The sequence below is a fragment of the Sarcophilus harrisii genome, chromosome 1 (genome assembly GCF_902635505.1).
Source record: "Sarcophilus harrisii chromosome 1, mSarHar1.11, whole genome shotgun sequence".
In the NCBI taxonomy this organism is placed as follows: Eukaryota; Metazoa; Chordata; class Mammalia; order Dasyuromorphia; family Dasyuridae; genus Sarcophilus; species Sarcophilus harrisii.
Genome location: NC_045426.1, coordinates 77,701,976 through 77,725,533, shown reverse-complemented (window position 1 = coordinate 77,725,533; position 23,558 = coordinate 77,701,976). Strand labels below are relative to the sequence as shown.

Sequence of the window (23,558 nt, the reverse complement as noted above, 5' to 3'; positions counted from 1 at the left end):
TTTAGGGAATAGAGGGATTAAAAATGTTGAAGTAATGTCTTGAAGCTCCCATTCATCTTTAACATTCATCTATGAATAAATGATGCTGGTTATGCCATGTTGTCTAGATCCCAGCTTCTTAAACTGTGGGTCATTACCCCATATGACAGGGGTGGGGACCCTTTTTTTATTTAGCCAGGGGCTATTTGGATATTTATAGTATCATTTGGAGTTCATACAGAATTATCAAGTTGTAGAACTCAAGCAGTGGGAGGTTGTTCTACTTAGCTTTTACTTCATCACAGCCTGTAGTTGATAATACAAATGATTTTGTAGGTCTTACAAGGCCCATGGACTGGACATTCCCCACCCCTGCCATATGAAATCTTACAACTAAATGTAGAGGTCATGAAATTATTTATCGTCAGCAAATGGTTGATTTGAATACCTATTTTATGTACCTATATACCTGGGTCACATAAAAATTTATCAGTCAAAAAGGGCAGAGAGTAGAAAAAGTTTAAGAAGCCCTAGTCTGGATGGTCATTGTGTATAATTGTTGACTGCTGAACAAAACAGTCTAGTGTGCTATTGATTTTATTTTTATTATTTAAAAAGTGATATTTATAATGAGATATTCATTTATTAAATGGTTAATATACACAAAGCACTGTGGTAAGTGGGAGTGCAAAATCTTAATAGAAATTTTCTTTATCCTCTACAGAGAAAAGAGAAAGATTAGGGAAGTTACAGTTAAATACAACAGAAATTCTCACATTAATTTGTGTCAAAAACAGCTCAAAATACCTAGAGGAAAAGAGAAAAAAATAAATGCAAGCTAATATGTCTTTATTATTAATAATAATTATCATTATTGTTGTGATTTTTATTTTGGCCTATAGGAACGGCTCCTGATGAGTCTTTTGCCTAGAAATGTTGCCATGGAAATGAAGGAAGATTTTCTGAAGCCACCTGAGAGAATTTTTCATAAGATCTACATTCAAAGGCATGACAATGTCAGGTAGGATCAATCCTGCAAAAAAAGATAACATTTAATATGCTTATACGAATATGCACTGAAAAGTGCTGGGATAGAAATAGGAATGTTGAGAAGTGGGACACTGCATTAGTTTAGCAGTTTAAAAGTCTTGTGTTCATCAGATGAGAAGAGAATCTATGATATCACACAGAGAAAATTTTGAAAGATCCAGGTATGTTGGCCCTTTACTGACAGTGAATCAGCAATACTCCACAATTCATGAATTGCCGTGGCCAACACATTTGTCATCTCATGGGCCAACTTCGTGGTAATGAGCCTTTTCCATACTTAGACTGGTCCTTGGATAAGAGCCATATGATCCATTATAAGATCTTTACTTGAAACTTTCCTAACTTGATCAATCTAGTAATTAAAGCTTTACAAAAGAGGGTTAGGGTTCTACAAAAGGTAATGTGTTCCTCTTCCTTGAAGGTCTTCAAACAAAGTCTGGCTGTTATGGAGGGAATTGAGGTTTGAATGTGTGATTTTTGTGACCTCTTATAATTGATAAGCAAAGCCTTTGAAAAATTGAGAGCACGGAGGCCAGAGAGGATATATAATACTTTAAAAAGAAGTAGATAATGGCAATGGTGATTATGGAATACTTTGTAAATCAGATGAAATCAGCCTTTGAGAGAATGATAACTTTTTTCATTTTTGATAGGAGTGCTTATCTTCACTAAACAATATACAAAATAAATATGGACCAGTTAAACTTGTCTACTAGCTATTTCCTGAACTAAACATTCTACCTTCCATTTTCTTGTACATTTGCATAAACCACTCACTATACCTAGGATGCTCTTCCTCTTTACTCCGTTTCTTAGATTCCTTATGTTCATTCAAGGCTAAGATCAGGTGCCATCTATTCAATAAAGCCCTCTCTTAACTGTTAGTCCTCTTTCTGTACTAGAGTACTGTACTTTTACACAGGAAGATCTGAGTTAAAATCCTACCTCAGTTATTTATCAGCTTTGCAATCATGGGCATGTGATTAAATCTCAGACTCAGTTGCTTCATCTGCAAAATAGGGATAATAATAGCACCTATTTCAAAGAATAGTTAGGATCAAATAAGATATATATTCAGTGAAAATGTTAAAGTACTACATAATTGCTAGCTAGTATTTACTTATCTGCAAATATATTGTTTCTGCCCAATTGATTATAATCTACCAGATGTCCAAGAACATTTTGGTTTTAACTTAGTGTCCCCAACTCCAAGATACTTAAGCACTTATCCAGTAGTAGGTACTTGACCAGGAGTCAAAGATTTATAATTTGAGGCCACCTAGTCTTATTCCCCCAGGAAAATAAAAAAAAAACTCGCCCAAGATCACAAAGTAATAAGTGTTAAAGGTGAGATCTGAATGCAGAACTTCTGACTCTCAAGCCAGTGCTCTTTTCACTGTACCAAACTGCCTCTTTTGGATAATTCAATTAAACAAACACTAATAAAGGACTACTAGGTGTAAGGAAGAGACACAGTACAGTAGAAAAGAAAATTCATATTTGGAAAGAGAAGATGAGTAACTTCTAGCTGTAGAAACTTTGATATCATTTAGTTACTTGGGGACTCAATTTCCTCATATGTAAAATGAAGGTGTTGGACTACATCTCTAAAATTTATCCCAGCTCTAAATGTAAAGAGGGATGAAAAGTGATTCCTGCCTTAAAGAGCTTCTAATAATTAGGGGAATAAGCAAGGGATACAAGTAATCAATGTATATTAGAAAGGTCTAAATGCCTGGGAGAAATAGAGAAAGAGTACTCGCTAAGAAGAAGAGATGTTTCCAGTTGGGAAGGTTTCATGTAGGCGGTAGTTCTCTGTTCTGTTTCTAGCAGAAGGATTAAGGATTTTCAACAGGCAAACAGGGGAAAGAACAGCATTCCCAGTATGAGCTGAGGCATGGGAGTAGGAGAGGGTAGAGAGATTTTTGTGAAGTGGCAGACTGAGAAGCTATTGGATGTTTGGAAGTTAGATTGCCCTAGAGGCTAGATAAGACATTCTGGGAAGAATAGGTCAGGGATGATTTTTTCTGAATGTGGGTACTCTGAAATCCCACCAAATTTTTGCCCCCATATTTTCATAAATTCACCATAGAAACATATTAACTATTTTTTTCTTCTACAAACTTGGAAGTTTGGATTAGATGCTGTCTAAAATTAATTTTACTGTCAAATTCTGTGATCCTATGATTATCCAGTAAGGCACTGTTGTAGCAACGTACTATTTTGAAAGACAATGCATTTTCTGAGTGTGCCTGACTTTCCCTAGGGGACTAAGATAGATTCCGGGAAAATGTGGTGGGACTGATAAAATCTAGAGCACTGTTCTTGAAAACAGCATCTAGGGTTATAGTTTCTTTAAAGCCAAAGACTCTATCTTGTTTTTTATCCCCATGTGATGCCCACTATTGTGCTTTGTACAGAGGGGACATTCAATAAAGAGTCATTAAATAGTCCCTTATCTGATGTATCTGTTGACATCAAATATATCTCATCTCACTTGTGGGACAAGCTTTAATTCTAGGATAGTGAGAAGAAAGGGAAAGCTTAAAGGCTGGAGGGAACAAGGATGAAATGATATGGGGCATGGAAGGAACAGAAAAATCCCTGGTTATTAGAAAGGTAAATAAACTTTTGGTTATGAGTCTAAAAAAAGGAAAAAATCTTATTTGTCATTTTCTTTCCTCCTGAGTGCCCTCTTCCCAGCCTGGAGTTATGGACTATCAAAGACAAAAGGGGCTGTGAAGAACAAATTTTATGCAAAATCATAAGAGGTGTTCAAGGTCACACCAATAGCAAGTTAAGTGGCAAAGCTTGATCTCTTTACTTCAGTTTCAGTTTTCTTTTTAATATATCATACCATCTTTTATCTTTCAATGATAAAATCATTTTGTTGTCAAAGAGGTACAATGTCATAGCATTATTATTATGGTTTTCTTAAATTTAAACTCGTACAAGGAGAAGAAATGTACCTCTCCCTACCTTCAGTGAAAAGATAGTTTTCAAGTTGTTCCCTCTGCCTCCACTACACCCCCATTATCCTGTGACATTATCTTTCTTTAATCATTGCTTTCATTAGTTTTGTATGATAGGAAAAAAAAACACCTCAGCTTTGCTGCTAGTCAAGTAGTATGTTCTTACAGAAGTTACTTGCACACTCTTGACCTCACTTTTCCCCATCTGAAAATGTGAAATTTGAATAACGTCTCCTGTTCTGAAATTTTGTCATGTCCTTCAATTCACTGGATCAAAAGTTTTCATTCCTTACTGATCCAGTTTAAAGGCCACCACATGTTTTTCAAGATATTCATTCATGCTGTTTCTTTTTCATAGAATGTACTTTCCTTTCCTACTCTCCCTCTCACTCGTTTGAATTTTATCTGCCAACTCTCTCATCCCTGTTGAATTCCTTTTTTGTCATTTTTCTTCACAGAAGGAAATGAAATATAGATGGGGAGATAAAGTATACACATGTGAAAAATGAAGGTCCTCAGTTTCCTCTTATATAAACTGAGAGAGTTGGACAAAATGATCTATAAGTCCATTGTGAAAGCAAGAAATATAAGATGAAATGTTAATTTTGTGGTGTGGGCAAGAAGATTTTTTTAAGCCTTACAAAGTAAGGGAATGTAGGAAATAGTATGAGTGTCTCAGAAAGTTTCATGGAGTACATAGATCATAAATTGAGCTTTGAAGAATGGGTTGAATGTGGGAAGGTGGGAGATAGAATAGGTAACAGAAGAAACTTCATGAGCAAGAATCAAAAGAGGGAAAAATAAACATTGTTTATGAGGAATATATTGTGTTGTATGCAATAACTTTTATTTATAGATGCCATGATGATGTAAAATATGGCATAGGTTTATGGTTCCATTCCAAAGCCTGATGGATAACTCTTTTAGAATATAAGCTGGCCTTGCTTTTCTTGTTTTGTGTTTTTCGGAATTGTGTTGTAAAGTGGATTGTAGTAAAGGAATCCTATTTTCCTAAATGGAAAATATTATAACTAGTTGTCTGAGGAATCATCTTTAAAAGAATCATGGCTGTATCATAAAAGCAGATATATAACAGCTATAAACCTCCATAATCATTTAGAAATAGTAAAACTTTACCATAGTCATATAAAATGAACTCCAAATGCACTGTACATATTGATCATAATGGGGGCCCTACTGTGTAATAAAGTACATAGATAGCCATCACATTTTGCTACATCTATAATCTATCATAAATCTTTTGTAAAACACATATGCTAGCAACAATCAACCCTAAACATTTAATAACCATAACTGAACTTGTTCAGAGCATCACGAAGATTCTGATTTACTTGTTTAGAAAGGCTTTTACAGGTTGATTTGAGTAGTTCAAATGAATTTCTCATTATTCAGTGAAATTGAACACACATTTATGAAGTACCTACTATATGCCAGATACCATAGTAGGCACTGAGAATATAAGGACAGAAACAAAACAGTCTCATTCTAAAGGGGCTTATACACTCAAGTGGGGAAGGTAACATTTAAACAGAAAAAGTACATTCAGAATACATAGAGAGGAAATATGAGATACTTGCATTCTATTGGAGAATGAAATGATATGGAGCATGGAAGGAACAGAAAAATGTATATAGAAATAATAATAGAAAATAGTAAGTAGAAAATACATACAAAGGAATGTGAACAAATTAAAATAGGAAGAGGATATCTTTTTTGTGAGGTTATTTTTCCCATTCTTCTTTTCTCTTCCTCCTACTTATTTCTGGTGCATTCATCTTTCTCATGCCTTTGTTATTTTTTTTTTGAGATCATATTGACATAATGGATTCACATCTATGCCCTCCAGTTAGGTAACAACTTTCTAATTTCCCTAATTATGATAAAGTTTTTAGGAGTTACATGTACCATTTTCCCATATAGGAAATGAGGGAAGGAAAGGAGAAAAGGCCTTGGCTAGAAAATGGCACATTTGAATTGTGTTACAAAGGAGACATATGATAAGATAGAGAATGGGAATACAAAAAGATGAGAAAGGAATATATTTCAGATATGAAGGGTCACTTGTATAATATTATGGCAATGTGAGATGGACAGGCATGTATGCAAGAAATAAAAGCAAATTTCAGGAAAGTCAATTAGTGAGTCAACAAGCATTTATTAAGATCCTATTGTGATTTGGGCCCTGTGCTAATTTAGAATTCATATATTCTTTTTCCTTTCATTAATTTCTCTGGAATTACACATAAATGTTTATTTTTTTAAATTAAATTTATTCAGTTACCTACTCCCACTTTTGGGTGAGTTTATTTTATTCATGTTCATACACATAATTCATGTGATTATTAATAGTGTGCTTCCTCCCATCCTATTTTCTTCTATTTATCTTTCTTTTTATCCTGTCTCTCCTCAAAATATCTGTTTTGCTTCTGACCATCTCTCTTAGTCTGTCCTCCCTTTTGTCACTCCTCCCCACCTCACCTCTCTTTTTCTTAACTCCTTTTTATCTTACTTCCCTATTGGGTAAAATGAATTTCTATACCCAAGTGAGGGTGTACGTCTGTGTGTGTATGCACGTGTGTGCATGTGTATCTATATTTGTTTGTCAGTCTGTCTTTCTCTTTCCTACTTTGAATCTATTCTGATGGAAGTATGATTCAAGTTTGTCTGCCATCCTCCCCCATTTTCTCTTCCATTCTAAAAGGTTTTTTTCCCCACATATATCTTTTTTGTGAGATAATCTTTTTCCCATTCTTTCTTTCCCTTGTCCCTACTTCTGGTGCATTAATCTTTCTCATGCCTTCATTATTTTTTTGTAATCATATTGATATAATGGATTTCATAGCTATGCCTTTTATTTATAATAAAGTTCTTAGGAGTTACAAATCTCATTTTCCCATATAGAATGTGAACAGTTAAATCTTATTGAATCCTTTATGATTTCTCTTTCATGTTTACCTTTTTATGAAAACTTTTATACTTTTATACTCAAGAGAAGACTCCCTTGAGTCTTCCATATCCAGAATGTATTCCTTCTTCATTTTTCTGTATTCCCACTCTCTATCTTATATGTCACCTTTCCTTCATAACACAATTCAAGTGTGTCATTTCCTAGCTAAGGCTTTTTCTCTTTCCCTCCCTCCATTTCCTGAATGGGAAAAATGACCCATGTAACTCCTAAGAACTTTATAATTATTAAGGCAAATATCAGATTTTCTATTCAGCTCTTCCTCTTTCTCCCCCCAATCAGGAATACTTGAAAGTTCTCATTAAATATCCATTTCCCCCACTGTATATGCTATTCTTGTTTATAATCTTAGTGCTTTTGGTTTCCAAAATATCATATTTCAAGCTTCTTTAATGTGGAAGCTGCTAAATCTTGTGTGATACTGACTGGTTCCATAATATTTGAATGATTATGTTCTGGGTCCTTGGGAGCTCTGGAATTTGGTTATAATATTCCTGGGGCTTTTCATTTTGGGATCTCTTTCAGGAGGTGATTGGTGAAATCATTCAATCAATCGTTCTCAGACTCTAAAGTATCTGGGCAGTTTTTCTTTATAATTTCTTTTAATATGCTATCTAAGCTCTTTTAAAAAGTCATGTCTAATAATTCTTAAATTATCTCTATTTGATCTATTTTCAGGTCAGTTTTTTTTCCAATTTCATATTTTCTTCTATTTTTTTCCATCTTTTTGAATTTGTTTTATTGTTTCTTAATGTCTTGTGGCATCATTAGTTTTCCACTTTCCCAATTCTAATTTTTAAGGAATTATTTTTGTCCCTCTTTAAAAAATGTGTCTAACTTTGCTTTTTAAGACATTCTTTTCTTTAGTGAAATTTTGTGTTTCTTTTACTATTAGACCAGTTATGGTTTTAAGTTGTTATTTTCTACCCTATCTTTTGTATTTCTTTTATCAAGCTGTTCATATTTTTCATAATTTTCTTACCTCACTCTTACTAAATTTTCCCCAATTTTTCTTCTACCCTCTTTAACTTTTCCATAAATTCTTGGTAGGCTTGTATCCATTTTAGCATATTTCTTGAGGTTTTATTTGCAGCCATTTTTATGTTGTTGTCATAGTCTGAGTTTGTATCTTGGTCTTCCTTACCACCATAATAGTTTATTAGGGTTAATTTTTTTTTCTTGTTTGTTTAGTTTCCAGCTCATAACTTTACTTTGAATTTTATGTTAAAGTTAGGTTCTGTTCACTTTGGAGTATGGAGACACTGTCCCAAGCTGTAAGCTTTTTTTATGCAGCCTTTTTTTTAAAAAGAACTAGTATTAAAATCTATAAGTTTTTTGGTGCTTCCAGAGTGGTATGATTTAGGCAGAGGTAGGGTCATTGCTTTTCTAATCTTTACTTTGGAAGGGCCCCTATTTCCCTGCTACTATAAGCAGTAACGCTACTCTTTGCTTTGGAACTAGGACCAGGGCCCTTTCTCCCTTTTGATTATTTATGGAACTTCAACTCAGAAATGTGACTCAGAATTGTATAGGGAGCAATAGAATTGTGATAGCTCCCAATCTTGTACCCACTGACAGCAAAGGGTTCTCTGTAATCTATTCCTGACCAGTTTTCTGAACCCCATTATGATCTCTGGGCTAAGAGCTTCCCAAATTGTTTCTGGTCACTATTGTAGTGATCTCCTTGACCCACCACTGGTGGGCTGCATGTAATCTAGACTGGATCTCATCCCAATGTTACAATTTGTCCTGCCAAGTTGTTTTTGGCTGGAAAAATGTCTTACCCTAACATTTTGTTGGCTCTACTACTTTAGGATTGGATCTGAGGAAGTATGTTAAAGTTGTAAGAGGGGAATTTTCATAGAGTTCTATTGGATTGTTGCTTCTACTCCACCATTTTGATTCCCATAAATATTCATTGATATAGATTACAGCATTGATGGCAATTCCCAAATTAAACAACAGTTTTAAAATTATAGTTAGGCCCTCATTTCCATCCTATTTCTTTTGCTTTTTAATTCTTGCTTAATTTAATTTAATACAGCATGTACTGTAGCTGTGTTGTAGCAAGTTATGGCAATGCCAAGCAAAGACCTTTGGTGTCCAAGTCACTCACTCTTTGGCAGTAGCAGAGGGCTTACTTGATGCTTTGTTGACATGTTATTTAAACACCTCATCCTTCATTAGTGGACTAATAATAGCCCCAGATTCTTTTTTATATAATGTTGTTTTCTTGTGAAAAAGATGAAGAAATGTGAGATAGAATCAGCAGTCAGGTAGATTTCTAAACTTGTTGAATGAAAGATCTTTAAGAGTAAGATTAGAGATAGATTTTAAAAGGACTTTAGAGGTCATTTGTTCTAACCCTCTCCTTTACCTCTGGGTTTACTAAGACCTAGAGAGATTAAATGACTTGCACAAAGTCACATGATGGCTAAGCCAAAAATAAAATCCAGTTTTTATCACTCCAAATATAGGATTTGGAGCAACACTGATGCACCAAAGCGCCTTCTTGTCAAAAATGGTCTGATGTCAAAATGGAAGGAACTTCTCTTGTGGAATGTCCCAAGATCTTTTTTTTTTACTTTATTGTTTTAAATGCTTTTATCAATGATTTTTATAAAGGCACGGGTGGAATGCTTATTGAACTTATATGTGAGACAAATCTGGTTGGGATTTTTAACATACTGATCTTTGCCCATACTTTATGATGGGCAAGTTATAAAAGGATCTTTATATGCCAGATTTTTTATATTAGACCAAATCTAATAAGATGCAATTTAATAGGATGCTTGTCAAGTCTAACATGTTAAAAAATTAGTTGATTAAAAACAAGATGAGAATATTTTTGGATAGCTTTTCATTTATTTATTTTAAAAATTTAGTGGTTTTCATAGATTGTAAGCTTAGTATGAATCAATAGTCTTTTATATCAACAAAACAAAACAAAACACAATCCTTAGACTATATTGAGAGATATAATATTCAGGACTAGAGAAGTCAGAGTCCCACAGTACTCTCTTGTATTTAGATCAGATTTAGAATATTATATCCAGTTCTTGGCATTACCTTTTAATATGGGCATTAAGGAACTAGAGAAAGTACAGCACAAGTCATTCATGACACTAAAGGACTTTGAGACCATGTCATAAGAATATCAATTTAAGGAATCCATGATGTTTAACCTGGAGGAGTCTTATGGGATTATGGCTATTGTCTTCAAGTATTTCAAGACTGTAAATTGGATGAGGATTTAGAATGATTCTGCTAAGTCCTAGAGGAAAAACAAGGATCAATGGTGGAAGTTACAAAAAAGTCAATTTAGACAGGATAAAAGGGAAAGCATACTACCAGTTTCAGCTAAGTAAAAGAGTTCTGTCTTTATAGTAGCGAGTGACTGGAAGTCCCAAAGGAAAGTTTAGATGACATCTGATAGGTTGTTCCTCTGGAAGTCTTGTAGAAAAGTTTGAGGATTGCTGGTAGTTATTAGAAGGAATTTTTGTTTAGCTAAGATGTAGAACAAATGATCTCTAAAATATTTCCCCCTGTGAGATTTTGTGGTTCTCATTGTGACTCACCATGGCCAAAGAACTTATATTATTCAATCTGATGGTGATGAGCTTATCTGTACTTAGCTTAGTTAGCTTTCAAATGGCAATAATACTTTTCTGGAAATCTTATTTTATAGCTTTCTAGCTTGATGGAAACTGTCACCCAAGACATTGCTCTGCAGGCATAGAATTTGAGTACTCAGGATTATCTGTATGTTCTGATGAATCTTTGAAATTGGCCATTTGTATAGTAATGGGCTAGTTTTGACTTTATTTTGCTAAGGCCAATCCCCCATGCCAATTCCTGGTTCAATGACATTTCAACTAGTATCATCATCCTGCCAAATCCAGGCATCCTTGTCACTCCATGCATGTGCCTGTCTCTCCATTGCTTAAGAATAGTTGCCTTAAAAATTAAAATTGCTCAATAGATTTTCCCTCCATCTCTTTCTTCTTCTCTCTGTCTCTGTCTCTGTTTGTATGAGTATGTCTTTCTTCTTTTTATCTATCTTCTTAACTATCTGAGGCAGGATTTGAAGCCAGACCTACTTTTTACTATTATCTTTCATCTATTTTGTATAAGTCTTGCATTTGCCTGTTTCTTAAGATATTATCTCTTCTATTAGAAAGTAAGCTGCTGGAGAGTAGGAACTATTTTTGTCATTTTTTTATAGGCCCATCTCTTAGCACAGTACTTACCACATAAGAAATGCTTAATAAATGCTTTTTGGCTGACTGAAAATAAGAAGATGAAGATGGTCTAATAGGAAGGACTAGTGTATAATGAGAGATAATGGTAGGGTAGAAGGAATATTGGACCTTAATATCCTAATATCTAGACTTAGATCCCACGTTGTACCCCAACTAGATGTATGCCCATTGGCCAATCTTAGTTTTCTCTTCTGCAAAATGGAGATAATAGTAGCTTATATGAACTGTATTGTCATGTGGAAAACCATTTATGGGCTTAAATATGCTATTAGAATGTACATGGGCCATAGCATCCACCCAAACAGAAAATCTCTTTATACTTTCCCAAACCAGTAATCATTCAACCTCCGCTTGAAAACTTCAAGTTTTTAAGTGAAAATTGCTGCATCAGTGAAGATATACATTTTTGGGGAAGTAAGACTAGAGTTATGATATATTCAGTATTGTTAAATATGTATTTGATACATAATTAATGGACCCTAGTTTAGAGATTAAATAAGTATTTGATGCATAATTCATAAAACTATATTTTAGAGATGGAAGGGAAATATAATTCAGACCTCTCATTTTTCAGATAAGAAAATGAAGACATAAAGAAATGGTTAAGTGGTTTGCCCCATACCCAAAGAGTTATAAGTATATGAGGTGGAATTTGAACACATGCCTTTACTGAAATCCTAATTCCATTTATGCTCGTAGAGTGGAAATAAAAGTGTACTTGACATTTTCTCACAGAAACTCTATTATATCCTATAACATATGATCACTTTGGAATAGATCAGTCTACCTCTAAGTAGATCAGCCTATTCCCAGGAACTCATGGTAGACATGGCTAGTGAAATCGATTTGAAGTGAATTTATTCATTAGCCATTTTACAGAAAAAAAACTTTCACAGGTCTAAGAGAAGAAGGGACCTTATGAAACAAGACTATGACCCTTGCTTTATAGATAAGGAAACCCAGGCACAGAAATTAATAATTTTCCCAACCTCAAATAGCCAATGTGAAGCACAACTAGGATCTGTTGTGAGAAAGACTCTTTAAATCAAGGGGTCTTGTCATTAGACTTGTGCTCACCATATCAATTGACTTCTATAGTCCAAATACTCTGGGGATACAAAGATAAACATCACATGATACCTGCTTGAAAAGAGTCTGCAAAATATGAGGGGAGGGAAGGACAAAGTTATAAATAACCACTATAGGAATACAGTTGAGACTAAGTACACACTTTTAAGGTGCAAAAAGACATGAAGTAAAAAATTATTTTAGATTGGGAAGATAAGGAAAGACATCTATGAATAACTTGTTTCATAAAGCTGCATCAATCTTAAACCTTAGTTTATTGGGTTATCCCACTGGTGACACAGTAAACTAGACCTGAAGTCAAGAGGACCTGAGTTCTAATGAGGCATCAGTGTACTTTCAAGTTGTATGACTTTGGGTAAATCACTTAATTTCAGTCTTTCTTGGTTTCCTCTACTGTAAAAATAGAATTAATAATAGGATTTAGGTTATAGGATTTTGATGAGGAACAAATGAGATTATATTTATAAAATCACTTAGCTATTAGATGTCTTGTTCACAGTAAGTACTACACAAATGTTTATTTCCTTTTCCTCCCCACCTAAACTGACATCTTTGCAAATTCAAATTGTCTCTTTGATAGTACAGAGGACACAATATCCAAATTCCTATTTAATTCTTGCACCTATTCTGGACAGAAGAAACAATGAAAGATGGAGGTCAGATTGTCCCTTTCATTATCTCCATATCATCTAACTCAGCAACAGTCTGAGAAGTTCCTGATATTCCTGATTTGTGATTTTAACATTGTCAAAACCTTTCTTTTTCCAGAGGTCTTCAGCTTAGTTACAAATGCTCTTCCCATCATAAATTTCCTGTTTGATACTTCCTTGGCTCTCTATTTGTAAGCTGTTTACATGTCCCTAAGTACAAATTAGTGAGTATGGAAAAAGAGAACCATGGTACTTGAAATATTCTTTTAAAAACAAAATATCTGATGTCTGTTATATCTAATTTATTTGAACATACCAGAAAGAGTGAGCACTTCATTGTAATTTAGTTCCCTTTAAAAATGACCTTCTTATCCTTAAAATCCTAATGTAATACACACCAGTCCTTTAGTTAATACAGAATCTTATTCCATAATATAATAGAGGCCAACATCTTGATGGCAAAATGGACAAAGTTCCACCTCCCTACCCCCACTCCTCATAAGCTTATTTTCAAAGGAATAATTTCTGCTTATTTCTTAGCCTTTTGGGGCTCTCTTTGATTGTCTACATTTGTACATCTAGTTTTCCAGCTGCAGGTCCCTTAATACTTACTGCTTCAAAGCTAATAGCAGTTAATTCTTTCTGCAGTGCGGCACAGGAAATGCTCACTAGTCTCAACAGGAATTAAGCATGAGGGAAAATGCACTGAAATCTCAAAAACTATCTTTCTCAATTTTCCCCTATCAACCTGTGACTTGTTTTCTGATCTATTTAATAGTTCAAAGAGTTCTAGTTTAGTTAAGGGAAAGAATTTGTCCATCATCTTCCATATAAGTAAAATGAAGGAGTTGGGCTTCCATATATGTAAGATGAAGGGCTTTTTTTTTTTTACTGGGATTCATTATGTTTTAATATTTTGACAAGTGTACATCAGTATAATTTTTTTCTTTTTTAATCCTATGTATTTATGGGAGGGAGGGGCAGCTAGAGGGTACAATGCGTAGAATGGTTAGATGGATAGAGTTCAGCTGTTTAGAGTTCCTCGAGCTCTGGCTTGAGACATTTATTAGCTGTTTGATCTTGGGCAATTAAGTCCCTTAACCCTCTTTACCTCAGTTCCTCATCTCTAAAATGAGCTTTAGAAGGAAATGGCCAACTACTCCAAGATCTTTGCCAAGAAAACCCCAAATGGGATGACAAAAAGTAAGATATGACTGAAATGACTGAACAGCAAAAATACTCAGAGAAGGGGTCTATGGGTTTCACTGGACTTCCAAAGAGGTACATAACACAAACAAATTTAGGAACCTCTTGACTAAATGATTTTTAATGCCCTTTGCAACAGTAAATGGTGTGAGTGCTTGAGAGCCACGTGAACAAATATTCACTCACTGTGGCTGTTTTTCATGTTTCATGCAATGGTTAGGATTAAAAGCTAGTGAAACCTAATTCTATTAGATTCTTCCCAAATCTCTTCTCCCTCACACCTGTCATCTCTTCAGGATAGGAACAGTTTTTGTCATTGTATCCCCAACACCTAGTACAATGCTTAGTACACAGTGAATGTTTTGATGGATTGATTCCTAGTATCACATAAGATACTATTTTTTAAAATTATTTTTATCAATACCCAACATGATTGACCGAAATGTTTTTTAAAGAAATTTTAAAAGGACATTGGCTAATAGTGGTGAAAGAGTAGGCATAGGGGAAATGGAAAACATGAAAAAAGCTGGCAAGATATGCTTGAATTGAATATAGCTCTGCCTTATAATTTTGTTTTAGAGTAGAAATCATCATTTGATACTGTTTACAGGTGACAGATCAAGTCATTGGTTATTTGTTAAATGCTTATGGTGGATCCAGGAATGTTTTATATACGGTAGTGGATTGGAAAGGAGGAAAAGACACAACTCATAAGGAGTTTAAGGCAATTTTCCTTAAAACAGGTAGAAAAACGTAAATAAGATTTGTTTGTTGTTTTCTCACCCATCATGCTATTTTGCCTTCCATCTCAGGATTTCCTGGGCATTATTGGTCTTACTGCCAGGAGAATACATGAGTTAGTCTTTAAAATAAATAGTAACCCTCAATGGTAAGGAGTAGCACAACTTTATGAAAAATGGAAGAAAGCAAAAAAACCTTAAAAACAACAAAAAAACAAACAAAAACAACAAAAAAAAAACCTGGACTACTTCCAACCTCCCTGTTCATGAGAGGTTTTAAATGTTTTTTTTAAAAATTAATATTGCTACTGCCTTCCTTCCTTACTCCAAACAATTTCATGCATTTACTTCAATTTCTCACAGTTAGTCACTTAATGTTGGGGTAAAAGCCTTTGACCCAGGGGCAGCTAGGTAGCGCAGTGGATAGAACACCAGTCCTGAAGTCAGGAGGACTTGAGTTCAAATCTGGTCTCAGACACTTAACACTTCCTAGCTGTGTGACCCTGGGCAAGTCATTTAATCCCAATTGCCTCAGGGGAAAAAAACATAAAAAAGTCTTTGATCTGGTCAGGAGAAGCTGAATTTCAGATCTATATAAGCAAACTTCATCCATAATTTTCTTATAAATAATGGGACAATAATACGTCTAGTATTTTCTCTCACCAGAAACAGCAACATTACATAAGGATTGAGGGCTGGCTTGGCCATAGGAATAATTGGATTTCATTTCGACATATATTAGTTTTGTGACCATTGACAAGTCATTTGACCTTGTCTCAGCAAACTCTCCAAGACAAAACATTCCTCACAAATTGCTGATCTACATCTCTATCAAATTTTATGTTTATTAAATGTTTCAGCAACCTTAAAGCACTCTAAATATAAATTATGATGATGTTCTAGATGATAGGTGGCATAGTGGATAGACCACTTCATCTATTTCTTCCTTCCTTTTTCTTCCTTCCTTCTTCTTCCTTCCTTCCTTCCTTTTTCTTTTTCTTCTTCTTCTTCTTCTCCTCCTTCTCCTCCTTCTCCTCTTCCTCCTTCTTGTCCCTCTTCTTTTCTTCTTGTTCTTATTCTCTTGTTGTTGTTCTTCTCCTCCTCTTTCTTCTTCCCCTTCACCACCTTTCTCCTCTTCTTCTTTCTACTTCTTTATTAAATCTAAAAAAAACATCTCAAAGCTCATTTGTTCAGCTCCTTTATTTTAAAAACAAGGAAACTGAGACATTAAGAGAGGCCAAGGGACCTACTCAAAAGTTATTTAAGTAATAATTGGGAAACTTCAGATTCACCCTCAAATCCCTCAACTCAAATGTAGGGCTCATTCCACAGCACTGATGAGAACAGTTATAATGTTAATTGAATGATAATAAAATTATTCAGTTATAAAGCTCTCTTCTAGATTCCAAAGCAATGTCTTGCATTCTACTATTAGGTATAAAGAACCTTTCTTTGTCAATTTTCTTTTGACTTTTTTCCCCCTAAAACTCAATAGGACATCCAGGTGATACAGTAGATAAGATGCCATGCTTAAAGTCAGGGAGACTTGTTACTTTTTAACTGTGTGAACCTGGGCAAGTCATTAACCCTGATTGCTTTAGTTTCATCATCTGTAAAATGAACTGGAGAAGGAAGTGGCAAACCATCCTATTATTTTTGCCAAGAAAACCCTAAATGTGTCATGAGTCAGACAAAACTGAAATTATTGATCAATAGGACTCAATAAGAGTTCTCTTAGTTGCTTGTTTTTACAACCCAACAGCCTGACTCATTGAGTTCCCTACTGGACTTGCTTGTGAATGATGATTCCTGCCCTTTACTATCATTCTATTCAGTCACTATAATTTCATGTTTAGCTCTAAAACGAAATATATTATTTGTTCCTGATTATATTCAGGATAGGAGAAGGCAGGTGCCAAAGGAGAGGTACTCTTAGCATTCACTTATTTCTGAGGTTGACAGTTAGCCCTAGTCACAGAATCTGAGTTAGCAGGATCTCTGAGTCCATTTAGCCCTCCTGATCCCTTTTACAGTCTCAATGATACATGGCCATGCAACCCCAAAATAAAGAAATCTAGTGTTGGCAAACCCATTCCATCCCAAAGCAGTCTATTTCAATTTTGGACAGTTAATTGTCAGGTTTTTCCTTACAGGAACTAGAAATCAGTCTTGGTGCTACTTTGATGACCTCAAGTTCTGACCCCTCTTGCTAAACAGAGGAAGTCTTCTACATGGTAGCCCTTTATATACTGGAAAATGACTGCCATGTTGAAGCGTGCGAATAATAAGACGTGGGTCAGAAGAAGCAGTGGGATCAGTTAGTGGAGTAGGTAGAGATATTTATTTGTGGGAAGGTTGAAGCAATGAGGCGGTGGTGCTCTCCTCCTTATGATTAAATTAAAACACCATCCCAAATTGAATCAGCCCACCAAGTTTTGAGTTAATGATGCATTTATGATTCAAGGTAAGACAAAGTGGACATGACCTGGGTTCTAAGTTTGTTTCCTATGGCAAAAAACACTTCTACAGCTTTGGTGTTTTTTTTTATCAAATGATATAATCTGTTAATAATTACAACTGATATTTTTGTAGCAAGTTAAAGCTTACATAGCACTTAATATACATTATTAACTCATTTGACCCTTGCAGCAACCCTATGAGCTAGGTAATACAGACATTATTATCCTCAGTTTGCAGATGAATAACTTGGATCTGAATGAAATTAAATGAGTTATTGATGGTCACAGGGCTAGTATGTGAGGTGCATTTAAAAATTGAGTTCTGAATGGGACTGATTGGAGGAAGTTTTCTCAGTTTATGAGACTAGACCTAAGCCAAATGATCCCTGTTTTCAGGGTCTTGGACCCTGGTTTGGAAGAAGTCACATAATGTCTAAAGATCAGACCCTAAGGTATAGGAAGTTATGTGACTCACAGGAAGCAGATAACTTTGGTGACCATTGGCCAAGGATGATTACTTTCTTTTAGTCTATCCAAAGAAAAGGCTTGGGTCTTTTGCTATTTAAATCCTGAAAGCTTGTCAGGTTCCATAAGCACATGGTGGGAGCTAGAATACCTCCCAGGTGTGTGTCTGGGCCTCTCCCTGCAGGGACTAAATAAATGCTTTCTCTTTGTACCTGAAGATGTCTCTGATTAGTTAATTTGGGAAAGGGGGTCTTGCACCCCTCCCACACAGTTCTTAATGACTAGAATTTTACTACTACTTCCATTTAGTGTAATGCTGGAGAAACTGAGGCAATATAGAGATTAGAGAGTTTTTAATATTTTATTTGACTTTCTGGGAGGGAGAGACGGTGCTGGGGGCATGTTGCCCCTAGGGCTGATGTCTCTAAGCATCCAGCAGGGACTGTGAGTTCTCAAATGGCATTTATATATATATATATATATATATATATATATATATATATATATATATATATATACACATGTAATTCCAACTTGGGTAGCTAAACAAAGGGGGAGGGGTGGAGTCCAAACTCTGGTGAGCAGGAATCTCCAGGAAGGGACCATCTTTCTGGTTCTGACGGGTTCGGGGTGGGACCATTAAATTCTAACAAATTGGGAGGACTTAGGAGGTGTCCAACTAGAGCCAGGAAGTCTGAAACTTCGAGATATAGACAATGCCAATTAGGTATCTGAGGTAGGACATCTAGAGCCTTATCTTCTGGAATGTCAGATCTCTATAGCCTTCATTATCTCAGTTCTAATGAGCAGAAAAGGGGGTTTGCAATCAGGGAAACTGAGGCAGAACAATTCAGGGAAACTGAAGCAGGATAATTTAGGAAAAATGGAGGCAAAACCATTTAGGGAAACTGAGGTGGAACAATTTAGGGAAGATGAGGCAGGATAATTTAGGGAAACTGAAGTAGAACAATTCAGGGAAACTTGAGGCAGAACAATAAAAGGGAACTGTGGCACAACATTAGTACAAATGGGAGACTATTTGATTTGTATTCCCAATATCTGTGATTTCTTCAGCATAAGGGGCAACAGATATGGAAGTCTCTACTTAAACAAACTACAAATTGGCTATGACTTAAAACATTATTTCTAGGGCTCTGCCTGAGGCACATTTAGGGTAAGTAATTTATCCAAGATCACATAGTAAAAAAGTGTCGGAAACAAGATGTGAATCAAGATTTTCCTGACTTTAAGCCACATCCTCTCTCCAGTGTGCTTCATAGTCTCTGTTACTAATGGCACAATTTCAAAAAGGAAGATTTGTAAGATATATGGGCTTAAAATAAGCTTCTGCTCAGCTTCAGTGAACATCTTTGACCCCTTGTCTTTCCATGGGATGCTGGTACAGATTGATCACAGTAGTGAGAGGGAAGGAGCTTCAGGGGGAGGAATAATTGTGGGGAGACAGCATGTTGGTGTGAAAAGGATAATGTATTTAGAGTTCAAAATTTAGGATCAAATCATAGTTTCTTCTACTTAGCAGCTATGTAGAACTAGAGAAATCACTTCATTTCTCTGGGGTAGAGTTTCTTCGAATTTAAATTGAAGGACTTCATTTAGATAATTTTTAAGGTCTATTCCAGCTCTAAATCCTGTGATATTGTCTTATCAGTAAAGGACTGAGAGTAAATACTACAGAGAGCAAAGGACTGAGGTAAGAGAAGTTGACAGAAGCTAAGACTGAGGTTCACAATGATATAATTTTCTTCTCTCTCTCTCTCTCTCTCTCTCTCTCTCTCTCTCTCTCTCTCTCTCTCTCTCTCTCTCTCTCTCTTTCTCATGGAGGGAGGGAATTCTGTTTTCATAGAATCATCAAATTCAAGAGTTGAATGGGACCTAAGAATCATCTAGCTCAATTGATATCTGAAAGGAATCCCCATTATTATATACTCAGCAAATGGCCATCATCCAGCTTCTGCTCGAAGACTTGGTGATCTTGAATCATTTGATCTTAATCTCCAATGAAAGGGAATCCACTACTACTGAGGAAGCTTACTCTACTTTTCAGACAGGTCTTTTTCATGGAAAGCGTTTTGTTTGTTTTGATTTCCCAAAAAAAGCAAATTCAAATTTCTTTGCATGTTTGTTAGTTTCACCTTCTCAGTTCAAATAGAACTAGACTAATTACTTTTTTCATATGGAAGACCTTCAGATACTTGAAGAGAATTGCGATTTTCCTTGAATACTTTCCATATCTTTGTGTGAATTTAACAATTATCAACAAACCTTTCAAAATGCTCAGAATGATTTAGAAGACTAGCAAAACTGTTCTACTTGTGTTCCACTTTGAATTTATTTATTTTTATTTTCCTCTGTGTATTTTCTAAATAAATGAATAAATAGAAAAGCATTTATTAAAAACCTATTATGTGCCAAGAATTGGGAATAGAAAAACAAAAGTACAAGTATTTCTTACATTCAAGTAATTTTCATTCTAACAGAGGAAAGCCAGTCAGGACCATGTTATCCAGGGCAAAAAATTGGTTTAGGAATTTGTGGGGAAGATGAAAATAACTCTAGGAGAGGAGATTGACATACCAAACATATCAGTATTGATTTGATTATGATTTCATAATTGGAAAGTGTGTTGGAGAAGTAGGGTTGGGAGAGTATAATTTGAAGTTTTTAGGACTTGGCTAATTTTTCTTTTGTTTGACTATATCTATTATGTGAGAGCACTTGTATAGGCTATAGGATTAAGATAAAAGAGATTTTTAAAAATTATAAAAGAAAGGAAAGAGGGAAAGAAGGAAAAAAGGAAGGAAGGAAGCAAAGCAGGAAAAAAAAGTTTTTGAGTTTACTATTCTCCCTTGTAAAATATGCTCAACTTCTTCAACTGATTGTTATAGGATGTAGATCTTCACCGACCTGGTTATTGTATTCCTCTGAAAAATATTCTACTTATCAGTATCTTTCCTAAAATGTGGTACCTGGGTACATTGAATATAATATTGTCTGATCAGGGCAGAATGCTGAGAATATCACCTTCTTTTTACTGAAATATGTTTATCTCTTAATGTAGCTTGTAATTGTATTAACTGTTTTTGATGGCCACATCACCATGTCCATTCATATTGAAGTTGCAGCCCACTAAAACCCCTAGGGCAATTACTGCACTTTCTCATTTTGTATTTCTGAACTGATCCAACCATTTTGGAGAGCAATCTGGAATCACGCCAAAGAGTTATTAAATTACCAATAATGCTTTGACCCAGTAATACCACTATTAGGTCTACTTCCAAAGTTGTTTAGGGAGAAAGGAAAAGATCCTATATGTTCTAAAATAAATGGCAGCTCTTTTTGTGGTGACAAAGAACTACAAATTGTATAGATGCACATCAGTTGGGGAATGGCTGAATAAGTTGTCATATATGATAATCGTGGAATACTATTGTGCTATAAAAATGATGAGTTCAATAATCTTAGAAAAACATAGAAAGACTTGCATAGAATAATGAAGGGTGAAATGAGCAGAATCAAAAGAATGTTGTGTACAGTAACAGCAAAAGAATGATTTTGAATGAATGTTATCTTGACTATTATAAATAGCTAAATTAAGTATAAATGACATGAAGAAAGATGCTATCTGCCTCAATAGAAAGAATTGATAGAAGTATGTATAGAATAATTACATATATATATATATAAATATACACATTTACACATACTCGTTTATATTTAATGGTAGTCATTTTTAGGTCAAGGTTGGGGAAGGATAAAAAAATAAAAAAATTTACATGATAATTTTCATATATATTTGAAAGGAATAGCAAGTTATACTTAGTAGATTTGTAGTTTTATACACAATCACCTTTTTGTTGTGCTTTGTTATGGAAAGTTTACTTTATTCCATAAATATATGTTAATGTAAATTTTTTTAAAAGAAATTGATTCATTATTCTTAAGTATAAGACACCACAAGGATAGAATCAGACTCCAAAAAAAGAGCTGAACAGGCTAGAGGATTGGAGCCTGCTTCTGTCCTTACCATTTTAGTTATCACTCTCAGCTTTGTTCCAATGACAAATATGATAAAAATTACACCTTTGCCTTAATTCAAATCATAATCAAAAATTTTTAAACAGCAAGTAGTCAAATGCAGATAACTAGGACATTCCATTGAAGGCTTCCTGTCAAGTTGACATAAAAGTATTAGCAGATTCTGAAGTCCCAAACCAGTCTTCAATACATCTAGTTATATTGTTATCCACTTTACATCTCCTGTTTCATTCCCTCCAATAATTGTGTGACTTGAATATTTTATCAACTGTTGTAAAATCAGAGAATTTCAGAGATAGAATAATACTCATTGATCATTCCATCTGATATTTGAATAGTTTTTCTACTATACAACTGACAAATATTTTCACCAAGAGTAGATAATAATGATCAGTAGTAGTAATAATGATGATGATTAATAATAACAATAGCCAAGGGGATGCTGGTAAATGTTTAACTGACTCTTGAAATGACATGACATACTTTTAAGGTTATCCATGTGATTAACATTTTCTCCATCATTTATTAAATCCAGACAATCAACAAAACGATAAATCAAGCTCTTGACAATAAATGAAGTTTGCCATTTTCCAAAGTGCAAAGCTTTCTAAAAATGTTAACAAACTATTTTCCTGAGCATTATGTAACTCCTACATACCCTGATACTTATTATTTTAGTGCCTTCTATTTATTATCTCAGGGTGGCTAGGTAGCTCCATAGTGCATAGATGCTGGGTCTGGAATCAGGAAGATTCACTTTCTGAGTTCAAATGAAGGGTTAGACACTTATTGGGTGAACCTGGACAAGTCATTTAAGTCTATTTTGCTCAGTTCCATATCTGTAAAATAAGCTGAAGAAGGAAATAGCAAACAACTTCTCTTTCTTTGCCAAGAAAGCCCCAAAAGTCAGTGAATAACACCACCTCCTATTATCTGTTATTCCTCACAATAACCATATAATGTATTGTCTCCATTATGGATGGAGAAACTAAAGTTTAGAGTTAGGTTTTGTGACTTGACCATGTGTCATAGTTGGGATTTGAACCCTCTTCTCTTTTGACTTCAAGTCCATGCTCTTTTCATTGAAAATGGAATTTAACTGCCTGCCTACAAAAACCCTTTCAGCCTTATGATTCTGATACTTAATTTAAAAAAAAAATCTTTCTTTGCCTTATAATCACATCCTCATGCAGATATTTTTAACACATTCAGCTGTCACAATTTAGTTCCTTTATGTGGGCCTGCCACTCAGTGAATTACATTACCCTGAATTTAAAATTGGGTAATGAGGATTGTGCTACTACACATTCTCCCAAGTCTCTAGGAAGATATTTTGGTTGAAACTATTTTTAATTCCAAAATGAAGTGCCTTTTTGGCATTTCGATGTTTGCTTACACCATATATCTATATATAGTTAAGAGACTGTGACAACAGGGGGCAGAGGGGGAAGATCTTTGTAAATTCTAATTCTAAATATTTTTGTTATTATGAGACTCTTTAGCTAGGATTACAAATGTGGAATTTCTGTTTCAGAATAGAGATAATAAAAATAACTCACATTTTTATAGCATTGAAAGATTTTCAAAAAAACCTCCCAGCAATCCAATAAGGTGGACAATACTAGTTGATCATCAATCAGTAAA

General features: G+C 34.7%; 1 protein-coding gene across 2 annotated transcripts in view; it reads left to right on the top strand.

Moving 5' to 3' along the window:
* The window catches only part of ADCY1 (adenylate cyclase 1), a 349,651-nt gene that overhangs the window by 148,151 nt on the left and 177,942 nt on the right, over positions 1 to 23,558 (top strand). For both annotated transcript variants that reach the window (XR_004232691.1, XM_003762551.3), the window contains exon 3: positions 882 to 1,000. Coding sequence is in view for 1 of the 2 variants with exons in the window: in XM_003762551.3 (XP_003762599.2) it covers positions 882 to 1,000 (119 nt within the window). In the remaining variant the exon portion in view is untranslated. The remainder of the gene's footprint in view (positions 1 to 881; positions 1,001 to 23,558) is intronic.